This window comes from Neopsephotus bourkii, unplaced genomic scaffold (genome assembly GCF_033783945.1).
Source record: "Neopsephotus bourkii isolate Nb327-2 ecotype Australia unplaced genomic scaffold, CSIRO-AGI_Nbou_v1 NB_1508, whole genome shotgun sequence".
Taxonomy (NCBI): Eukaryota; Metazoa; Chordata; class Aves; order Psittaciformes; family Psittacidae; genus Neopsephotus; species Neopsephotus bourkii.
Window position 1 is genome coordinate 4,389,863 of NW_026901984.1, and position 22,485 is coordinate 4,412,347.

Here is a 22,485-nt window from a genome sequence, read left to right on the forward strand (position 1 = left end):
CTAACCAAAGAGGTATTCCACACCACAGCACGTCATGCCCACTACGTAAACTGGGGGCAGTTATCTGGAAGGGTTAGATCACTGCTTGGGTCAGGCTGGGTATTGGTCAGCAGGTGGTGAGCGGTTGTATTCTCTCCCCTTGTTATTTCCCTTATCATTATTATTATTGGTGGTAGCAGTAGTGAATTGTGTTATACCTTAGTTACTTAATTAGTGGATTTAGAAATATCCCATTTCCAGAGCTGTGAAGAAATATTAAGTAATGTCATTAACTCCTCAAGGAAGACAAATTATAGTACATAATCGAAAACTAGGCCAAAACCATGTAAACTCCTGCCAAAAGTTAAAGAAACAAGTGTTTCTTTGTTCAATTTTTTACTTTCCTCAAGGAAACAATCATTACTAAACACAATCATTGCTAAATGAACGAATTAAGAGGCTTCAAGCTGGTCAGTCAGAAATATCAATATGCTAAAGACACAGAGGTCTCGCTAATTTGAGTCCGATTTTCAGAAAGTCATTGGCAATTGTCTGGTACACAAAATAAGTGCAAGTTAATCACAGTGAAGGAGTACAGATTAAGTTTCTGTGGCCACCTAGAAATGTTTCTACTTTGATTTTACATTGCCTTGCTTACCAATTTTTTTAAATAAAAGAAACAGAATTCATTCACTCATATGAATGATGGAGCTAACAGCTTTAAGGGTATTTCAAGGTCCTGAGGTAAAAAGGCTTACAACACTCCAGTTGTGACAATATTAAAATAAATAAATAAATAATCAAGAAACAGATAGCACTTCTAACCTAAACAGCTTTGAAAGAGGCTAAGTCACAAACAATCTCCCTAATCAGCCATCCTGCTAACTCCATTCTTCAAACAGAAAAGCAGAGCTGCCTGATTATTGCTGTCCCCCACACATAAGTGAAGAAGGCTAGGGCAGAGCTCTGGCTCCCTCTCCAGGGTACCAGTCAAGCCAGAATCATTTTCTGACTGTAGAAACTGATAGATGAGAGAGTCATGATCCACAGTCACAGATCCTTCCCCAGTGACACTCTATCACTGTATTCTCTCACAGGGCCACTGAGGCACTAACAAGGTTGTTAACATTACTAAAATTAATCAGGGCGAGTCAAATGTATTGAGGAAAGGGAGCAAAGGTGAAATTATGAAAGAGCCAGGAGATTTTCTAGTCACTTGATAAAGAGGAGTGTTAACTATTAAAAAACATTTTATCCAGAAGGCTTGCGTATTTTACTTCACAATAATACCACAGCTTTGTGCTCACAGAAGAAAGGCATGCAGCAGTAAATTCTCAATCTTGTATCTGAGAGATACATTTTTAATACCAAGTGCTCTAAAAAGTCTAATAAATATGTCTCTAAGACAGGAATATACTTATTTATTATTTGTAAAGATAGAAAACAAACAGAATCACTTATGTCTCATCCGTAATTATCTCATAGGCATAAAACTTCTATTGATCAACCCTTGTGCTCAGAATTACACTGTCTGCTGAGATGTCAGCTGGTATATAAACATTTCCATTTAGGAGGGAAAAACTTCTCTAAACTCTGAATGCATACATAGAATTTCTGATAGTTTTTCTTACTTGAGTCATCAGGAATGCCATATTTTGCCATATCGTCCTCCAAGAGTCTCCTGATTCTGGGCATGTTGATGAACAGGTTTGCATTGCTGAAAAATGAAGATTCTTCTTTACACACTGCCTTGATTACAGACTCTAGGGACCCAACAGCTGAACTTCTGAACTGCCCACCTTGCAAGAACTAGAAAAAAACAAACAGAAATACAAATGAATTAAAGTTGCTTTTAGTAGCTTCAGGGAGAAGCCCTGGTGTTCTCTCAGTATTGGTATCCAAGGAGATTGACAAAGTTAGATTGCTGTAACTGCCTACAAGAAGGAGGGCCTGCTGTGCTCTTTTCTGTTTTTCTGATCACCTTTCTCATAGGGGGGAAGAGGAGAGGGTAATACAGTTTTAATTGCCAGAATACTTGATGAAAGACAGTGGCAAAATGTACTGCATTAAACTTTGAAAAATACTGTGTATCAGGCAAAAAAAAAATTAAAATATCAAGACAACTGGTCTACAGTTTCCTTGACTATAATGTCTCACAAAGTCTACTCTTCTGGTAGATTAGATTTGTGTCAAAGACAGCAGAAACAACCCAAACCATATTGCATATGAATGTTTGCAGTGAAAAGAGTCGCTAAGAACAGAAAAAAAAAAACAAGTGCACATGCCCTAAAAACCTATCTTTCAACTACATCTTCTAACTTGTTAGATATGTTTCTAGTTTTTGCACATCTTGAGTCATAACAGCATTTATTATTGGCATTTGCTCATGACTAGAGTACAACTAATGAGCACCACCCCACATTAAAAACGAAAAACAAAACAAAACAAAACAAAAGCCTCCTTTGTGCAGCTTCATTTTTCAAATAACATCCTCAGTTGTATCTGGTATCTCATGGAAGGCTGTACAGACGCAGTTCTAAGAGAGGATACAATTGCAAGACAAGATGCTGCTAGAGTGTGACTGAAGGTTGCATTGGACCTTCCTCATTACTGTTGCAGATGCCTGTCAAGAAAAAGCATAATTAGACTATCAGATATCATTTGAAGACTGCACGACTGGCAAATAGTAAAAAGACTGCTATATGTCAACCAAACAAATTTCACACTGGAATAAATTATCATTTTACCACTGAATTTTTGTTTGTTTGTTTTGTTTGTTGTTTTGTTTGTTTGGGGGCGGGTTTTTTTAGCATAAGAGTCAATTTTCGAAATAGTGCAGCACTTTATATAAAGAATAAATCACAGTCAGAGATTGTGCTGTTAGAAGCAGTTTATCCTGATCAATGCATTTACTGAAGTGCCAGGTGCTTCTTTAGTAATCATGGAGGAATATTAGAAAGTGTTATTTACAACGCAGTGTTGGCTACGAAAATCTGAGGTTTTGCATACAGTTTCAACATGCAGCATAGTAAATAAATAATATCCAGATTTTATAATACCATTATTTACAGTTCTTGAATGAATCTGTCGGCATGGACTTTACGGGGGGAATAAAGTTTATTTATGCACAATGCTGAATAAAAGTAGGTTTGAATCCTTATTAGTCATTATTTGCACTAGAAGAATAAATGAGGTTTATTTCAGTAAAAGAGTACAAACTTGCCAATTAATTCCAATTCCAATCAAAAACAACTTGAAATTTAAATACTGAATATTCATGCAGTAAGCTGCCACCAACAGACTGTCTTTCAACTAAATATCCACTGACTCAGTCAGATGTTACCTAAAATTTGGTTTTGATGAAGTGGGAAAACTATCTTGGATGGATGATCACAAAAACATTATCTTTGATCCAGTTGTTCTAGTTTAAACTAAATGACTTAGGTTTGTAATCAAAGCTGATGACTCCAAAAAAGCAGCCTCCTACAGAGAAAACAGTTTGACAAGTCAGTTGCTCCAACAGATTCATGGCAGAGGAAGGCTGCTACTGAAGATTAAAAAAGTTGTCTGGAACTGGATTCTCAAATGGAGAAAAACCCCTCATAGTATAGAGGCTTCCGACCGAATTGGACAGCTGTGTGCTTAAAAAAAAAAAAGCATTATTAATAAAAACAAATTCATGTGGAGTAAAAATATCAAAGATTCAAAAAAAAAAAAAAAAAGCAACCAAGCCAGGCTACAGCTCGAACATAAAACTAAAATAAATTCAGAATCATTACATTAAGAGAGAGAGAGAAAAAAAAGGCAATTTTCCTGCAAAGCTACAAGGTGGTTAAAGATAATTCAAAATCTGGTGAAACCAAAGGGATAAAAGTAACAAATACAAAGAAATAGATATTCCTACTTCTGAGTAGAGCCATAAACAAAACAAGGTCTTTATTGTAGAATGAGGTTAAAAAATGACAAAATTACTGAGTGGTTGAATTGTTTTTCAGGTCTACCAAATTTAGATGGCAGTAGCAGAAAATCCCAACTGTACTCAAGAAGGATATAATGCTCCAGGAAATAATGGATATCTTGTGATGTTTCATAAGGCAAGATACACAATGAATTTTAAAGTGGAGAGCAATTAAAGAAAGAAAGTATGTGAGAAGTAGAGTTTAATGCATCATAGAATCATTCCAGACTAACACGGTATATTTATTTGGTAAGGCAAGTTGGTTTTTTCCTAAAAAAAAGACATAAACTATCTCTAAACTAGGTGAACTCTAATAACTAACTAGTGTTCTTGTCCTTGAAAATATTAATCAGCATTAATCCAATATCTATGTGTTGGGTAAAAAATGGCTTTAAGAAGATATTGCAAGGACGCTCTTAAAAGGAAAGTAAATACTGGGTCATAGAGAAGTTCATAGCGTTATTCCTGTGAGGTTGATCTTAGTGATCAACTACTGTGGTAAGTATTTTATCCCTGAAAGAAGCAAATAACTGAAATTTGCCCATAACTTAATAGCAGAAGGCATTTCAGGAGAAGAGATGATCAGAATGCAATATGGCATGAAACCAATTACCTAATTTAAAGTAAATCAAGTGTAAAAAGAGAGTGCAAAACATTATTTATCAACTAAAACCATGAGAGGCCATAATAAAATGGAGCTTACCTGGGTATATTGCTGATCCTTGATCAAGTAAGAGACAAAAACATATGCAGATTACAAAAAAGGTGAATGCAAGATTAAGAAAGTCATTTTAGGAGGTATAGACATGAATGAGCAGAACTACCAGTCATCAGCCATAATTCCCCTCAAAGATTGTACACATCTCTTATCCCCAGCACTCAAAATCATCTTTAACACATTGTACGAAGATGGAACTAGGATGTTTGAGACAACTGAGAGCCTGTTACAAAAGGAAATAAAACTAAACCAAACAAAATAAATATAAAAATATACTTATTTAATTTATCACAACAGAGAAGGTCTATGACTGGCCTTACACAAACACATGGGCAAATTAAAGAAGTTATAAAAGCTACAGAAATTTTTTGATACAAGAGTAAACATACTAGTCATGGACAAACTTAAGCCAGACTTTTATACATTTAAAGCACCAAGAGGCTTTTCAGTAATGATACCTTCAACAGAAAACTTGCTCAAATTAGTGGAGGGATTACAGAATGAGGCCACATTTCACAACTGACAGCAATCAGTAAATCAGCAAGTCCCCTCCAGCATGTCCATTCATGACTGACATATCAAAAATTAGCTATGGAAATATAAGTGAATAATTTCAAATAGCAAACAAGCAAACAAAATGATTGAAACCAGCAGTGTTTTTCCTCAGGGAGTTATCCATGCACTCAGGGTTGTTAACAGTCGAATGTGGCTCTGTATTCCAATTACCACTGACTGGTAGATATTGAGGTTTTTTACATAATCTTTTACTGCACAATATGTAGCACACCAATTCAACTTCACATTTTACAGATATTTTAAAGGTATTTTAGCTTTGTCTTTCAGATAAAAATCCACGTGCATAATTGAAAATTACTTTATTACCTCTTTTATGATAGAGGTTTTGGTGGTTTTTTAATCAACTTCAACATAACTTTTTCAGTTAAAAGTTAACGAAAGAGACATTCTGTCTTACTCTATGCTGAAGATTCACATATTTTTACCTTAAAAAATCTCTTCATACATAATTTGATAGTCTTCCTAGGTCACTGAACCACTTTGCTGCAAGATATCATGAAAATAAAAATCCAGGGGGATGGATTTCTTTGGAAATAGAAAAAAATATTTAAGAAGGGAAGTGCATAAGCAATAATTCCACTTTAGTAGCACAGTTATTCGTAGCACAAGTTTGGCCACTACAGAAAAATAAGCAAAAAAATAATTAATAATCAGTGGTATTATTAGGAAGTAATAAAAACCTCCAGTTAAACCTGAAAAGGAAAGGATACTTTACAAGGACACTTATACAGGTAAAAGATAAAAAGGCACAAAAATTCCAAGCTTAAATAGATGCTATAGCTATAGAATATAGATTGCCATGGAGCAAGCACTATAATCATAACCAGAAGGCCCTCTACTGTTCGATTTGTTCAGTTGCAAACTCTTTTTGAACAGGACAACAGGAGCTTTTGAGAGATTCTTCAATCAAATAAGCAACTTTGAGATTTCACTCCAAACAGAATACTTCATTTGTTCATAAAAAAGTCTGACACATACAGAACTAGTTTCAGGAAAGCAGAAAAGATGTAAGCATCTGATGAAAACCTTTTATTGCTTCATCCAAAGAGCTACCCCAAAAGGGTGGCTCCAAACGGAAACTAATAAGTACAGAAGAGCATTTAACAACATGCCTCTATCACACAGATCAGAAGATCTTGAAAAAGATTTATATCACTAAGGAAAATATTATTTAAGGCAATGTTTACTCTGTACTGTAGTCACAAACCTGCCTGTACTGTCTACCATAGAATCATAGAATAGATACTGAGGGATCTCTTACAGATTTGCAATTTTAGAACCAGATAAAATCCTAAACTTTCCTCAAAGAATAGCAAATCCAGAAGGTAAGGTATGATATCAGGTTCAGCAGGTCTTCTTAAGGAATTGAACTTATTTAATGTTAGATCCATCACTGTGCTAGCTGCATAGATGTTCATACAGGAACTGCAATTAAAAGCAGCAACAAATGAAATATGCTCACTCCCACCTCACTCCACATTTAAGTGCCAAGCAGAACTACCACACAAAAACATGAAGTGACACAAACAGAAACCCATGGAGGATACAACTGCACATGCTGTCTTGAAATCTTAGGCCTTAAAAAAGCAAAGCTATTTCTTATAAACAAAATAATAGTCTGTTTGTTAAAACAAAGAAACAAAGAAACAAACAAAAAACTGCAAGATTAGCAGATAAGGCATGGCTATTTCCAAATCACAGATAATACATGCTATTATTATTAATCAGTAACCTAACAGCCTATTAATTTAGGCCATGATCTCCTAAGCTAAAAATAAAAAAAATATAAAATAAAAAAAGACGACAGAAAAAACACCTCAATAATCAAGAGTTTCCAAATTACCAGAGTGCTTGAAACAGACCAAATGAATCTTCATAGAGTCTATGGATTCCTCTGATCCTGACTTTCTAGGACACAATTTCTACTAGTCTTCTTACTAAGCACACATCCCTAACAAATACCTCATAATAGGAACTAAGTTTGTATATCAAAACCATACACATACCTGCTGCAATGAAGAGATGTCAAGCACACCAATAGTTTGAATTCTTTGGAGGAACACTGGAAGGTTTTCCATGACATAATGGGCTTTATTGAGAAGAGAGCTGATACTAGAAACCACATCCAGTAGCATGTTTAGCACATTGCCTACCTCAGATGGTATCTTAATCTTGGAAAAGAAGAGAAAAAATTACAACAATAACTTTCCTTTAGAAACACTCAAAATTATTCAGTATTTTATAAAATTGATTTTAAAATGTACCTGCAAACCATGTGCAACAAAACTCCTTTTAGTATAACTCCCCAGTTACTCTCAAATTCAGCTAAAGACAAATTCTGTGGTAATCTTAGAACTGGCCTATGGCAAATCAGGAATTAAAATCCAGATAACACGTTTATACCTACTGAGCTGAAAAGAGCTCTCCTACCCAAGATGCTAATGTCTTTTATTCTTTGCTAGGAATTCATTGTGCTTCAGTAAGACTTCACTAGAAAAGACCATAAGAATAAGCACTGTTTTTTTTTCTCACTCTCCACCTCCTACCTGCCCTACCCATGCCCACCCCCCACCCCCCCAGCATTCCTCTTTTAGGCTGGCAGATAATTCAGAAAGCAGAAATCTTTCTTTTTCCTCTGGTACCTTAACATACTCTGGGAAACTGTCTTGTTTTTAAAAGTGTGTGGTCAACCTGTTTACCTGCACATGCAGCATCCAGAATACGGATGAACAAAATATTCAGCCTCCTAATGTTATAACTGGTTTTCAACTATTTGCACTTACAACATTTTATGTTCTGTCAATCCATTACCCAAAAAAACCTGACATAAATGTCTGCTAACTGTCAGAAATCACATCTGATAATTTTGTTCTTATAAGTAAAAATACCATCTCACTGAAAACCCACACTAGATCCCAGTTTATCTGCAGTTGTACAGATAATACCATTTTGCTACAGACTTCTGCATCCCCTTCATTATAGTTTTGGCACTCTATTATTCTTGTCAAAGTCTTTTGATTTGGGTCATATAAAATATAGGAGGCTTGTGCTTATGGAGAGACTTGAGAGTTGGAAAACTCCTTCCTGAAGGAGCTACCTGAACTTCCAACATGATTTCTACAGCAAATAAAGTGCATTTTAGAGTGCTATGATTTTTTTCCCCAAAACCAGTTTTGTAATTCTTGTAATGCAAATGCCTATGCTTGTTTTAGTTCCAATGATGTCACATCAGTCTTCCACACTTTCACATTAAGAAGTGATTAATTGCAGGAATTGCAAACTTTGCTAAAGATTAATAAAACTATGTCTTCTATCTCTTGTGTTTTCTCTAAAACTTTCATAATTAATGCCTTAGTGATAATTTTCCTGAGGAAGCAAGAAATGGAATACAGTAGCATCTACCAATCCCATTCTTCAACTGTTATGTTTATTTTGTGGAGTTAAACGAAGACAGAAAAAATGCCATACATTCAGTGTTTGCTTCACAGAGAAAGAAGATCTGAAGAGATAATAGAACCATTTAATTTATCTAGCTGCATGTTTTAAATCACCTTCAAAAGAAAATTATAGGAACTGCATGCTGATTTTCCCAATCTTACCTTGTAAAAGATATGACGTACGTTCAAATTCTGTATAATCAGTACAAACATGGTATACAAGTCCAGTGCTGGTAAAGAACATAATTCTTCCACTACCAGGGAAGTTTTACTGTTTTTAGGTAGCTTTAGCAGCAGGCTAAGTACTTCTTCATCACATCTTCCAGTTAAAGCTACCACAAAGGCACTGTAAGAGACCTATCATAATATATGTGTATTAAAAATGTTTCCCCTGAAATGCATCGCCTTCTTCTACAGCCAATAATTTGCGTCACAGTTACATGACAATTTACAGTCATCCACAGACCTGAATTGACTATACAGCTCTAGATCCGACTGGTATGTTCTTACTTTGTATTCTATATACATATAAAGAAATTAAGCATATTTCTCATAAAGATTTACTTTCATTTGCGAACAGGTTGATCATTTATTCTATGAGGATTCACACCATAAGCAGGTACATGTATAATGCTGATCATATCCATTCTAGCAGATACATATACGGGTTTGTTGCAGAAACACTTATGGATCAAAATCTAGATGTACAAGTCACTAAAATAAAAAATATATGGACCTTCCTTCTTTCAAAGGACACACAGATGTAAGACTTGGGGATTCCTATATGGTACAATGCTCACTCTGAGCTAGCTCACACTTCTTATTTCAACACTCATTTGAATTATTATTTACTAGTGGATAAAGGGACAAATGCCTAATCAGACCTAGGGTGAGATGACAATAAAACCTCCTAGGATAATGCTAGTTTGTTTCTTCCTGTGAAAATGTCCATCAAAAGACAAATTCTTTAAGTCCAGGTATCTCAGGAGTTCTTAGCTACCCTTCCTCCTAAAATGCCTGAAAGGCAAAGAGCAGCAAGTCCAGAAAAATTAGTTCAGAAGAGCCAAAGTACTGTACTCAGGGCTCCACCATACTCCTTAGGAAAGAATCTATCTATACTGCCTCCAGTGAATGCATTTGTAACTAGTGACAGTACCGAGTGAGGAAGAAGATTCCCCAGAAAATTAGAAGCCAAAGTTGGTCAAGATATCCAATTTATCTTTTTAATTCCTATGAACATGTTAATTTCCATTTTATTAATTTGGTAATTAGATTTAGTTCCCAGTCTTTCCTATATATTTAAATATTCACTCTTTCGTGAATGTGCAAGAAGCACAGTGTGAATAGAAATACAATTCTGTTATCAGCATAAAAGGATACTGATTTGGACTACTTTTTCATAGAAAGAAATTTGACTCTATGATAAAATTTGATATTTATTCCCTCATGACTCCCATGAATATCATAATTTCAGTACAGTTTTAGCCCATTCAGTATATTATCCACTAAATTAAGTTCCTCTGAACCTTCCTGGCAGATTTGCAAATACCAGAGCTAATCCAAACTCCTATGTTCAGTAAATGAATGCTTATAGTCTAAAGTTTAAAAACATTTAATCACATGGCAGTGGGCATGGCAAAAACATGGTATTGTGGTAGAAATTAAGGATAAGTGAAATAAGCACAAACAACCCACAGACGTACCATTCCAGAAGCAAGCACAGTAGTAGCACGGAATCACAGAAATATAGGGCTGCAGTGGGCCTGCAGCTATCATTGGGTTTATCAGACAGTTGCTACATATACAATAAATGTAATAGGTATGCCTAAACTCCAGCTTTAAAGAGTACTTGTGCATCTTGCATAATCACTGAGAGGCATAAGCTTTAATTTTCCAGTTGGACTGAGGGACGATTTAAGCACTTAAATAAACAAAAAATACACATCTGTATAGATATGCAAACTTGAGATGTGCATATCTACTTAACTCTACGTAGGACTTTGGCAAAAAATAAGGATAGGAAGTCACTTGAAAATACAGTCAACCAGCATTATAATTCCAGCAAACCAAAGGTATACTAAATCCCATTTAACTGAATCACTTCAAGATTACTTCTCTCATTACCATTTACTAGTATCAAAACAACAAGCTAACAATAAAGGCAGTCATGTTGCCAGAGGTGCAAAATAACAAATCATCTAGAAGTAGTTATGATGGTCTGAACTGCCTTTGTAATAGCTATACTTTTCATGAGCGTCTTACAACTGTTTCTGCAACTTAAACGGGGGAAGTTTAGATTGGATGTAAGGAAGAAGTTCTTTACCGTAAAGGTGGTGAGGCACGGGAATGGGTTGCCCAGGGAAATTGTGAATGCTCCATCCCTGGAGGTGTTCAAGGCTAGGTTGGACAGAGCCTTAGGTGACATGGTTTAGTGTGAAGTGTCCCTGCCCATGGCAGGGGGGTTGGAATTAGATTAAAGTCCTTTCCAACCCTAACTATTCTATGATTCTAAGTGGAGCATCAGTGACACCCAGTGGCTGCTTGATTGTCCAGATTAGTTTATACCAAATGTACCCCGACTCTTTTCAGTCACACAAATATTAACAGGATAGAGAACATGTAAGTTAGCATTTTTCATGATTTTTACTAATTACTTGGACCACAGGAAACAGAAGCAGTGATAACACACCCAGTCCTTTACTCAGGAAACTTACACAATCCTCCCTTTAGCCAATACTCAAGGGAGATCAGATAAAGGGAAGTTAAGGCATGATACTGGTAAGACAATGTGAGAACAGCAATAAGCACATGAAGGAATAAAAAAAAATATCAAATCAGACAACTCCATACTCCAAAGATCGGAAGTGGGAAGATACAAAATGTTTTCTCCAGGAACCTTCACTTTTTCTACAGTACCAAGATAACAAAGCTCAAATTCCATGTCAGCACACAGGACAGAACACTGCTGAAAGTAATGAAGCAGTGATATTTAGACCAAAAGATGTGCTGCTATGAACTGATCTCTTAATGCTTCAGATTATTTTGAAGGCATAAATCTCACAAAATGTCCTTCATAGAAGTGAAAAATTGTAGGATTCCACACAAACAAGGTGGTTGGTTTTGGCACATCAGGCTATATATAGGTTGAACTGTTAACATAATATCTTTTTCTGATGTTTTACCTTTGAATGAGAGATACTGGCTTCCAAGATGGCACTGATAGTTTCCTCAGAAATATTCACAGAAGAACCAATGTCCAGCCTCAGCCGAGTAAGATTCTGCACACAATCTTTGACTTTCATACCTGAAGAGAAGAAAAATAGTGCCAACAGTACCAATCTGCTTAATTAAATTGCTCACAGACTGTATCCTTTTCATTAGATTTATTTTAAGAAGTGATAAAGGACACAAAAACTTCATATCATGTAATTCACTTTCACTTCAAAAGTAAAGGTCACTCTCCTGGAAGACTGAAAGGCTTCTGTATCCATTTGCATTATCCTGTAGGAGCATGGGTTATCTCACATCCCTGTATTATGAGAACATCTGAAATTAATGAAGTAGCCTTTAGTCCTTTAAGGTTTTCTTCTTCCACTAAGTCCCCTCTTCTTTCCAATGAATCTGTGCATCTTACTGGACAAGGTCTGACAGAGTAACCTATCCAAGCACATGTATGGGCACATGAGTACCATGAAAATACATTACATTAAGTCAGCAGTTTCCAGACGTTGCATCCCTTAAAAGTCTGAGAAACAATGAAACACTTATTGTCCTACAAAATTACACAGCAGTAACTTGCAAAAAAGAGAAGAAAACTTGAACCCACCATTCAAAAGATTAAAATTGCTGAGAAACGCTGCTGCAGGATTTTCTGACAAATGTAGCTCCAAATTTTCAGCCACCCTGAAATGATAGCCTTAGTTTCACAGCTTATCAGAAATGATTGACATTACTATGCATAATGATGTGAATAATGAAACAGTCACTAACTGGAGCAAAAGGGTCACATTAGGCTCTATGTGCACATACTGTGCATGCAACCATACAGACCTTCTCAGGCTGTATTTAAATGGTGTAGGAATCACCATATTTCATGCCTAAGTGAGATTGTGAATGTAGATATCTCCCTACGATGGCTAAGCCTCTAGCAAGCTGTAGCTTATGGAAAAGCACAGGTCTAGCAATGTCTCACTTCCATGTTTACTAACACACATTTTTGAAACTTAGAGATACAAAGCACTGCAGTTCAGGACAAATAAAGTCTATCTAATGGTAATTTAAGTAGTAAATAGTTTACCCACATCAGGTATTATTTACCATTCAAAACTGGACATGAGTCTATAGTCCATAAAAGCACAGTCTAAAAGTTCTGATCCTTCTGTATTTTTACTAGAATTCAGAGACCATTCAAAGCAATAATGAAAACAACCCATCAGTCAAACCACTATAGCAACAATTATAACAAAGATCACTTCTAACTGACAGAAAGTTTGAAATAAGCTATAGTAGCAGTTTTATTCATATACTTAAAAGCCTCCTATACTTCCTCCAGGAATGAGCAGATACCTGAAATTATTTGGAGCTCAAGCCTGTCCATTTAAAAATGCGATCCTGTGTTTCTGACTGAACTGATTTGAATATTTAATGTTTTTCAAGAGACATCCAGCTGCTGAGAGGACAAGACCATAGGAAACCAGCTTTAAGTAAAAAATTAAGGTATCAAAATTTTGATTCAACTGAGGTCATGGAAGATTGAAATTTTTCTTATTTGTGATCCAAAGCATTCTACTTGTGGAGCAGCAAACAAAAAGTATAAGGGCTTTTAGAAATGTCCAGAATCTTACTAAATTACTTAAATAATTTGTGCAATGCATTCATTCGATTTTCAGTTAAATGAACAAAGCTTAAGGAGAATTTGATAAACAGCATTTCTCCTGTAACTACATAATTTAGGACACAGATGTATGCACAACATAACATCTCTAACAAGAACTGCTTAGGGTACGAAAATATAAAAGGTTTTACATTTGCAGTTGTCTCTGTACATTCCCCAAAGTTAGCTGACATTCACAGTTGCCATTGCTGGTATTCTGCATGGTTCTCAGGAAGCTCTCCAAAATATTGGAAAGTTTTTGGTTCATATATGCCATACTCTCACAATCCCCCTTGTTAAAAGTAGGCCACATTCTCTCAATATCCTGCAAAACACAGTGATCATAGGGTTATAGTAAATCCCTGAGATGGTGTTATTGCTTGAAGTAGCAGGTCTTGGTGCCTAGATGATGCGTATTTTCAAATGAGAATATGAGCAAGGTTATACTCTTTTACTCATTGTATTTGTAATTGAAAGTGGGCAAGAGATTTTCAAGAATGAAGGAATATTCAAAGATTTGAGTTCTGGAAGCAACCAAAAATATTTGTGAACATGACTTAGCCTACCAAGGAGATTCATGCATTAACATAAATGCCAACATTTTAATTCAAAATTCAGTTTCAGAATGAAATATTTGCTTTCTGTTTTGTTTGGTTTAGGCTGACCATTTTATCTTTCAAAAAAAAAAGAGAGAAAAAAAGGTCTAGACAACATCAGTTGCCATTCAGCAAACCAAAATATCCAGATATCCATATCCAAAGTCTTTCTTGCATTAAGTTTTGTGTAATATTCACCTTTACTTTTTCTCTTGCACATTTATATTTCTGATTTTGCAAGACTTTTTTAATATTTGCAGATGTAGGTCATAGAACTGTGGTGAATTCAGAAATGCATTTTTTCAGCAAAAGTTTACTTTGAGATATGAGTGATGTCTCTGACATATGTTTACTTCAAAACATTGCTGTTCACATTGGCAAAATGTCCAGGTAGACAAAATAGAAGAGCTATTTCCTAAAGAGGAGGCAAATTCTATAATGAAAGTATGATTTTAGTATTTTGCCTCTGTGTGCACGCATATATGTTCTATCCACAGGCATGTTTCCAAATCTGGATGACTCTCAAAATGCCAAAAGTTACTCTCTCTTTTTGGTAATTTCACACACTGTTAAACAGACTGACCCCAACTGGTGACCACAATTGTTATTTTAGCTTGAATAACTCTGAACAAGAAGTTTATTTGTATCTAGCTTGATTTCACAGCTGTTCTTGTGAAGATTTCAAAGTATAAATGTCATCTGATTTATGAAATTAGCAGGATCCCAACATTTAAAGGAACAGGCTGCTGCTTAGTATTTAACGGAAATTTCATTATTCGAGTTATAGGAATTCCAGTAATTCTAGTTATATTTACAGCTTTCAAACCTCACCAATATTTACTTATAGGAATTCCTTCTGGGTGTCACCATCAAAGGCATCAGAGCTGTACACATGCAAAACTCATCTTTGTATAGCTACTGTCAGAACCCATCATTCAAACAGCATGGGGGAGAAAAAAAAAACAAAACAAAAAGACCAACCAACCAACCAACCAAACAAACAAACAAAATCCGTTTCCAAAGTTTAATGCATGTTGTAAAGAACACTTGTTGGTGTAGAATCTACTCAGACCTGATAATGATCTTGAACCAGAGTGACTCCTTCCATGACAGAGAGGAGTAAGTGACCCATTAATCCATCTTTACATTTTGTAACAACGCAGAAAAGGTTGCTAATAACAGCTGGTTCTTCTGTAAGAGAAAATGTCCAGGCTTATTATTCTACAAAAAATAATAAATTACTGTAATCATATGAAAAGTTAACCAATTAATAAGGAAAAAAAAACTTAAAAGCAAAGAAAATCATGTGTTAAGGCACTGAGACAGATTTCTAGACAGATTTCTCATTTTAGGGGGCAAGAAGGGCTAGTCTGATTCAATTTTCATTAGTCTTCTCCATTATACTTTCCTGATCAGTAATAAGAACAGCAATACTTGCTACAGAACCAAAGAAGAAAACTTCATTTTTGTTTTGTGAGCAAGAAGCATAACTCTGAGAAGCTGCGTATATTAACCACATCTAACCTCCTTCTCAGGCAGACTGTCCTGATCCTATTTCCCTGTGGAGACACCAGGATGTTATTAACCCTCCAGTGAGTAGCAAACTTTGTTGGTTTAATTTCCAGGCATGAGCATGCTTGCCTTAATTTGTGTCACTCAAATTAACTTATTTTTACAAAAGGTTGCTCAGACTAAAGCCTTACCATTACCGTACTAACACGTATGGTAACCCGTACTGTCACTGCTGTGGTAACCAACCTGACAAGATTTTAAGAACATACAAAATGGTAAACTGCAATTTCTGCAAGAGTAGGACACTAGGAGGGCTTAAATGTTCCTGAAGAATCTCGCAGACTTTAGATGCTCTGTAAAAAGATTAATAAGAAAACATTATTTTCATGACAAAGGTACCACAGAAAATTTCTAACAAGTGAATATGAAAGGTTGCAGTCTTCAATGGACCATACGAGGATTTCAATATTAACAGTTTTTACATTTGTCTGAATTATTTCAAAATCAAAACATACTTTCTTTTAAAATAAAGAGGTTTGCATCATGGTAGCAAGTCATCAGCTTTCTTAAGACCTTAGAAGTGCTAGAAAGTACTTTCACGAAATAAGTGAAGTCATAACAGCTTCAGAAATACTGAAATCCCACAGCATATACTGACTTGATGGCAAAGAGAAAAATACCCAAAGTCTCTGATAATCAGCATTTGAGGGAAAGAAACCACTTTTTCTAGTATTTGCTTTTGACTTTTTAACAGATTTGGCTAATACCTGGCCCTGCTGACTATTGTTTCTGCATATTTGCATAAAATTTAATCATAAAGGTTTAATAACACATCAGAGTCATGCATCAGCTTCAGTATGCCATTTCTCAGCTGGTCCATGGCAGTAGGATCAGTAGGTCCACCAGCAAAACACCCTAAAGCTGTTTGGAGCAACCGCCTTGTGGATTCATTCAGTGAGTATTACCCCAGTCTAGCAGTACTTTTATTTAAGAAGTTGTTAGTATATAGTTTCCTGAAGCAGAGTTTCCTCTCCTGATGGTTATGTTTGATCTGAGCAATCTGACAAAAAAAGATCTTTGTCTCAAGTTTCCTTCCGAAACTGTATTTGCTAAAATGAACAACCTAACCTTATAAGCATGGCCCTAAAAGGGTCATCTTGTTTGCCTAAGCCATCAACACATTATTTAATTTGAATACACTTCAAATACAGTATATCTACATCTGGATATAGAAAGAAAGAAAAACAAACAAACAAAAAAACCCACAGAGAATTAATCCCAAGCATTTCTTAATATCTAGCTCCATAGCCAAAATGACTGTTGTCCACTAATAACTGTTGGTTCAATGTCCATGCCTGCAAGGATTTTAAAACACTAATATCTTCAAACATTTTTTTCTGTAGTAGTTCCAAGGAAACCAGCTTGAGTATCAATAAAGATGACTTACCACATCTGTAACCTGGCCCACAAAATATAACATCATATCACATATGTCTGGTCTGAACAATGTAAGTTCATACAAAATAGTGTTTTACTCAAAAAATCTGAAATTAAACAGTAATTAACTTAAAAGTTTTGATTGAGCTGTTTACAAACAAGGACCCCTTCTGTCATTCTCAGCACACTGTCAGAGTACATAGAAAACACTCACCTAATTTCTGTCATTATATCCTTATGCAAATCTTTTAGCAGGAAGGTTATTTTGTTCCTGTCATGTCCTGTGGTAGACTGAAATATCATTTGCAAGAGCTCTTGGATAAACTCCAGAGTTCTGTTTTGGGACTGAAGAGAGACTTCTCTATGCTGTGTGTTACCAAAAAATGAATCAATGAAGTCAGCTGCCTGAAGCTCAATATTGTTTGGATGGAGAAATTCTTCTGCAGCAGCAAGATCAGCAATTATATGAAGGAGACTCTTGAGCAAAACTGAATTAGCAGTATGAGTATTATTCAAGTTTTCTCTGCTAAGATGACCATCAACAAACAACATATTAGTGTAACCTTCCTTAGACTTATTTTGGAATATCTCCAGAAAGTCAATAACATCTTTCACAACCAGCAGTAGGTCATTCGATGAATTTTTGTTAGTCATGAGGAGAATTAGAGAATGTATTATTTTAGAATAATTTTTACTGTTACACTCGCATACAAAGCTGTTCACAGTCTTTTGTATGTCTTCAAAATTTCTTAACATAGGAGCTACAGATGATGCATTAAACTGCTGTATTAAAACATCAAGATCCATTGAAGAGGACTGTCCAGTGACTAACCTTAATAATTGAAACTCTTGGTTTATCACTGCAAGTAAGTGTCTAACATTAAAATTCACCAATAAATCTTCTATGCTTGTAACGATAGGAAACCAGAAGTTCTCAAAGTTATCAGATATATTACTGTTTCCATTTAAAGCTGATAATACCATAAGTGTTGAGTACGTCTGGTTCCCAACAGAAGACAGCATCATGAAAGGCTGAATTAGAGAAAGAAAAGGAAGGACAGCTTCTGTATCCAAAAGCCCAGAAACTTCGCTGGTCATATTCTTAACGTTAGTAAGAACAGTCTTTATAAGTGATGTTCTTGAGTGTCTGTTCCAACTTAGACCACCATAAAGATCATCTAGCTGTTCAATAACACTTTTAGCCATCTCCATTTCTGCCACTGACATACTGCCCAGTGTTTGTATAATTTGTAAAGCCATTTGCCTCTTCGGCGTAGAAGAACAGTTGGCTGAATACGTATTGTTCACCTGCAGTGGCAAAGCATAGAGGGACAGCTCATTCCAAAAATCTAGAAGCTCTTTGAGAACTGATCCATTTACATGATGAAGCTCAGAAAACTTCAAAAGAATAGAGTTCCATTCTTTGATCTGATGAAAAAAGCAAGTTAGATTCCGAGTGATAGCCATCTGAAAGTCTTCCATAGTGCATGAGGAACTGTCCTCCAGAGTGATGAGTTTCAGCTCCTTAATTACTTCAATGACTGCCTTGTAATTAAGGGTATAATTGGCATGCACGAAGTCACAAGGTGTAAAAGTGGGAGGTGTTGCTGTTGTGAGACTCCAGCAGAATGCTACAGAAAAACAAACTGAGGCTTCTGCAGGTTCATCAGACATATCTGTCAGTGTCTCCAGTAACATCAGAAGACTTTCTACTTGATTAGAGAATTCCTCTTCAGCAAACATTGGCATGTTTTCTTCCTGAGTCAGTATGAAAGCATAGATTTCAGTTAGAGCTTCCGTGATGTTTCCATGAGCTAATCTTTCTGTAAGATTGATGACATCAACGAGGAAACTGAACATCTCTTCTACATCATAGAGCTCATCTTGTTCAAAGAGTGCTGTTATTTGCCATAAGCCAGTCAGGTTCCAATTACATGAATTGTTCTCAAATGCATCCCACCAGTCTGTCAACATTCTTAACTCAGAGTTCTCAATATACAAAGGTTCGATATTTTTAAAGAAGCTATCCAGGCTCCTCTGGACTTGTTTGAATTGACTTATCAAGAACTCAACATCCATGCTTTTCATGTTCTGCACCAAGGCTACCATGTGCTTTAGAAACTCCTTATCATCTCTTAATGGAAAGCCAGTAAAACTGGAAGACTTAAATATTTTAAGTGCTTTATTTACCAGTTCAATATTTAGAGCTGCTGTTTCTATCAGTTCCTGGAGAAATGTTTTGTATTCACCCTTTGAGTCAAGTTTACTAATCATATATTGAAAGAACTCCATCAACAAAGTGGTATTTTTCTGATGCAAGAAAGGTTCAATCTCAATACCTAAATGAGAGGAGCTGTTTTCTTGGACTTCAAAAGTTTTATTTTTCAGAAGAGTTTGTATTTCTGTCAAAAGTTCTACTGATGAAAGCTGGTCATGGTGAAAAGAATTAGGGACCATCCCCAAAGTCCTGTTAAATCCATGAACTGACTGAATAAAATGGGTCTTATTTGATATATACCACGAGTGTCCCACTAAATCATTCACAGCCATCTGCCCTCCAGAGTTACTTAAAAGCGTAAAAACAAATTCAAGCAAACTAATGTAATCTTTTACATAAAATTCAGGACGAATATTTTTTAAAGTTTTTGCTACAATACTGAAATAAATGTTTAGACAAATCACATCAGAACCAGTTACAGAACATTCAGGGAATATCAAATTAAAAACCAAATTAACAATGTCCATCACATTCATTAGCTTAGTATCTGTCTCAATGCTTTCTAGAGATTTCAGCAAAAATAAAATATGTTTTGCACTTTCAAGGTGGAAAGGTGACTTGTAATTTTCACTGAGATTACGGAATCCATGTATCCATCTGTTACAGTCCTCTGCTTCATCCACTGTACTATAAAAGTTTAGTAAGGAATTGAGATGAGATGAAAAATTTGTTTGCAAATGGCTTATGTCTTTCAGAGTATTGTCCAAAATTAGTTTGGTAATATTCTGGAAAACACTGATGCAGACCATATATTTTCCTTGAAGTACACTCTTAAAGAAAGCAGATGTGTCTTTCATCTCAGTGAGAATAATTCCAAGTTCCTTTGGGGAAAGCTTGAGAACATGAGAAAGGGAATTTCCAATGGAAAATACATCAGCACCCCTATCTTCTACCTCAGATTCTCCAGATCTCTCTGAGATTAAAGTATCAAGCCAAGAATTCAAAAACTCTCCATTAACAACCTTTAGTACAGATTTCTGCAATTCGGTTATCATGACTCCCATCATTTCTAAAACACTGTCTAAACTGTTACCTTTAAGTGAGCTTGTGACATCAACTTGATCATTAAATACATTTTGAAGATTGGCAAGGAAAGCTTCAAAATCTTTCCAGTCATTTAAATCACCACCTCCTTCAAGTATTATATTTAATAGATTCATTGCTGCTCTTGTTGTTTCAACAATAACCATAGCTGTACTATTGCACAGTTTATCAGGAGTTGCATTTAAAAGACTTTCAGAGAGATATGCCAAATCATCTCTTAGACAGACAAAAAAGGTTGAATTCAAATTTAAGATTTTGGATGCTTCTTCAAAAATCTCTGTCCAGGTTTGAAGCCATGTGAAAGTGCAGTGCAAAGCATAAGGCACACTTACCTTATCTCCCAAGTTTGTTACATTAGACAGGACACTGTCCAGGGAAAGCAGAAGTAAGCTGTAAACCTCTGCTGAATGATCATCAGAAGTAATGTTTGGGAGATAAAAATCAATGCACTCATTATGTGACAGGCATTCTGGGGAGATATCAAGAAACTGTTCCAAATAACAAAAGACATCTCTTTGGAGCTCTTCATCTATAAACAAAGTTTTAAGGCTGCTCAGAGTGCTATAGACAACATGCATATCTTTTTTTCCTTTCTGTGCAAGAGACTGGGCCTGAAATTCTGTGTAGTTGTAAATGTTTAGTAACTTTTCACAGAGAGATTTACTAGTGAAGTTCCAGAGAACGTCAAAAGTTTCAGACAGCAAATCAAAAACTTGATCCCTATCTTGGAAATCATGCCATTCTTGAAAAGATGATATATCTTTCAAACTCTCATAAAGAACTGTTAACAGAGTGTTATTGTTTTCAATATTTAAGATGAGATCTTCATTCTGATACAGAGAGAAAAGTATTGGAACAAGTGAGGCCACACTATTGCTGTTTAGTTTTTGGATGTTTTTGAAGAAATTGTGCACAATTTCTCCCAATTCTTGTACTTTGTATATAAAAGTTGCATTTGAGAGTAACAAAGAGGAGGCATTACTAAGCCCATGAATTCTGCTGAAAGAAACATTGACATGCTCATCAGCCAACAATCCAACCTCATGGAGATTCCTTAGGAAGTTTTCACTTAAGTGTTTTTGATGGTTCAAAGCAGCAATATTTAACTGCGGCCAACCAGTCAGAATATTTTGGAGCAACAGTATACTTCTATTATGGATTTTATTTTCTGTAATGGAAAACATAATTCTAGATAAGGCCTCCAATGCCTCCTCCTCTTCCACTTGCCTCAAATGAGAGAGCCTAGAGAATACAACTTTCACTATATGCCAGAAAACTTCTGTCTTCTCTTTCGTCCAGAATTGCTGAAGAGGCTGGAAATTTTCTTGCAGCTCATTAAGGAGTTCAGAAACTGCAGATTCCTTCCCCTCACCAAAATTTTTCATCCATGTAATTGTATTATTCAAGGTATTTTCGATTAGAGACTGGTTTGAAGAAGCTGAGAAGTCAAGCATTATAATATGTTCTATGACTTCTACCAGATGAAGAAGATGCTCTATTTCCTGTTCATCAGAAATAGTTAAGTTTTCTTCTCTCAAGAAATCTTTGAAAGATGTCAAAATCCTGAAAAATTAAGCACATTTTTTTTTTGTTATTACTTATGTAGCAGGCAGACAATAACTGGTTAATTAGATACTATATAATTTTAGAATATAATTTTATTCACTTAAAAGAAGTTCAAATATCATTTAATTATCAGGCATAAAACAATCACCACAAAAACTAAAACAACACAAATGACAATTACTTTGTTTTACAAAAATGTGAAAGAACTCTGAAAAGTCACAACCACATTCAAATCAAAACCTCAATGTAGGCAGCTAGGTTAAAGAAGCATGCACTGATCAGTAATTATAATCCACCTTGTAAGCCATGAGAGTCAAACGCCTTTAATTTAAGTATGTCGCATTTTCAGCTGCTGAAAAGAGCAAAGCTTTTATGCTTCACAGACTAATTATTTTAAAGAAAGGAACTATCAATAAAATCAATCAAACCCTCTAATTTTCCATTAATTCAGAATGAGGTTTGGGGGTTGTTTTGGTTTTTTGGTTTTTTTTTTTTTTTTGTTTGTTTGGTT

The 22,485-nt window shown here is 35.5% G+C and overlaps 1 protein-coding gene across 1 annotated transcript in view; it reads right to left on the reverse strand.

The window, feature by feature from the left end:
- ABCA13 (ATP binding cassette subfamily A member 13) overlaps positions 1-22,485 on the reverse strand; it is a 174,397-nt gene that overhangs the window by 121,315 nt on the left and 30,597 nt on the right. The window contains exons 17-25 of the mRNA XM_061369648.1: positions 17,301-21,971; positions 15,896-16,002; positions 15,210-15,328; positions 13,694-13,866; positions 12,495-12,571; positions 11,851-11,972; positions 8,831-9,025; positions 7,238-7,402; positions 1,611-1,788 (exon numbers count right to left, since the gene is read on the reverse strand). Of these exons, the coding sequence (XP_061225632.1) occupies positions 1,611-1,788; positions 7,238-7,402; positions 8,831-9,025; positions 11,851-11,972; positions 12,495-12,571; positions 13,694-13,866; positions 15,210-15,328; positions 15,896-16,002; positions 17,301-21,971 (5,807 nt within the window). The remainder of the gene's footprint in view (positions 1-1,610; positions 1,789-7,237; positions 7,403-8,830; positions 9,026-11,850; positions 11,973-12,494; positions 12,572-13,693; positions 13,867-15,209; positions 15,329-15,895; positions 16,003-17,300; positions 21,972-22,485) is intronic.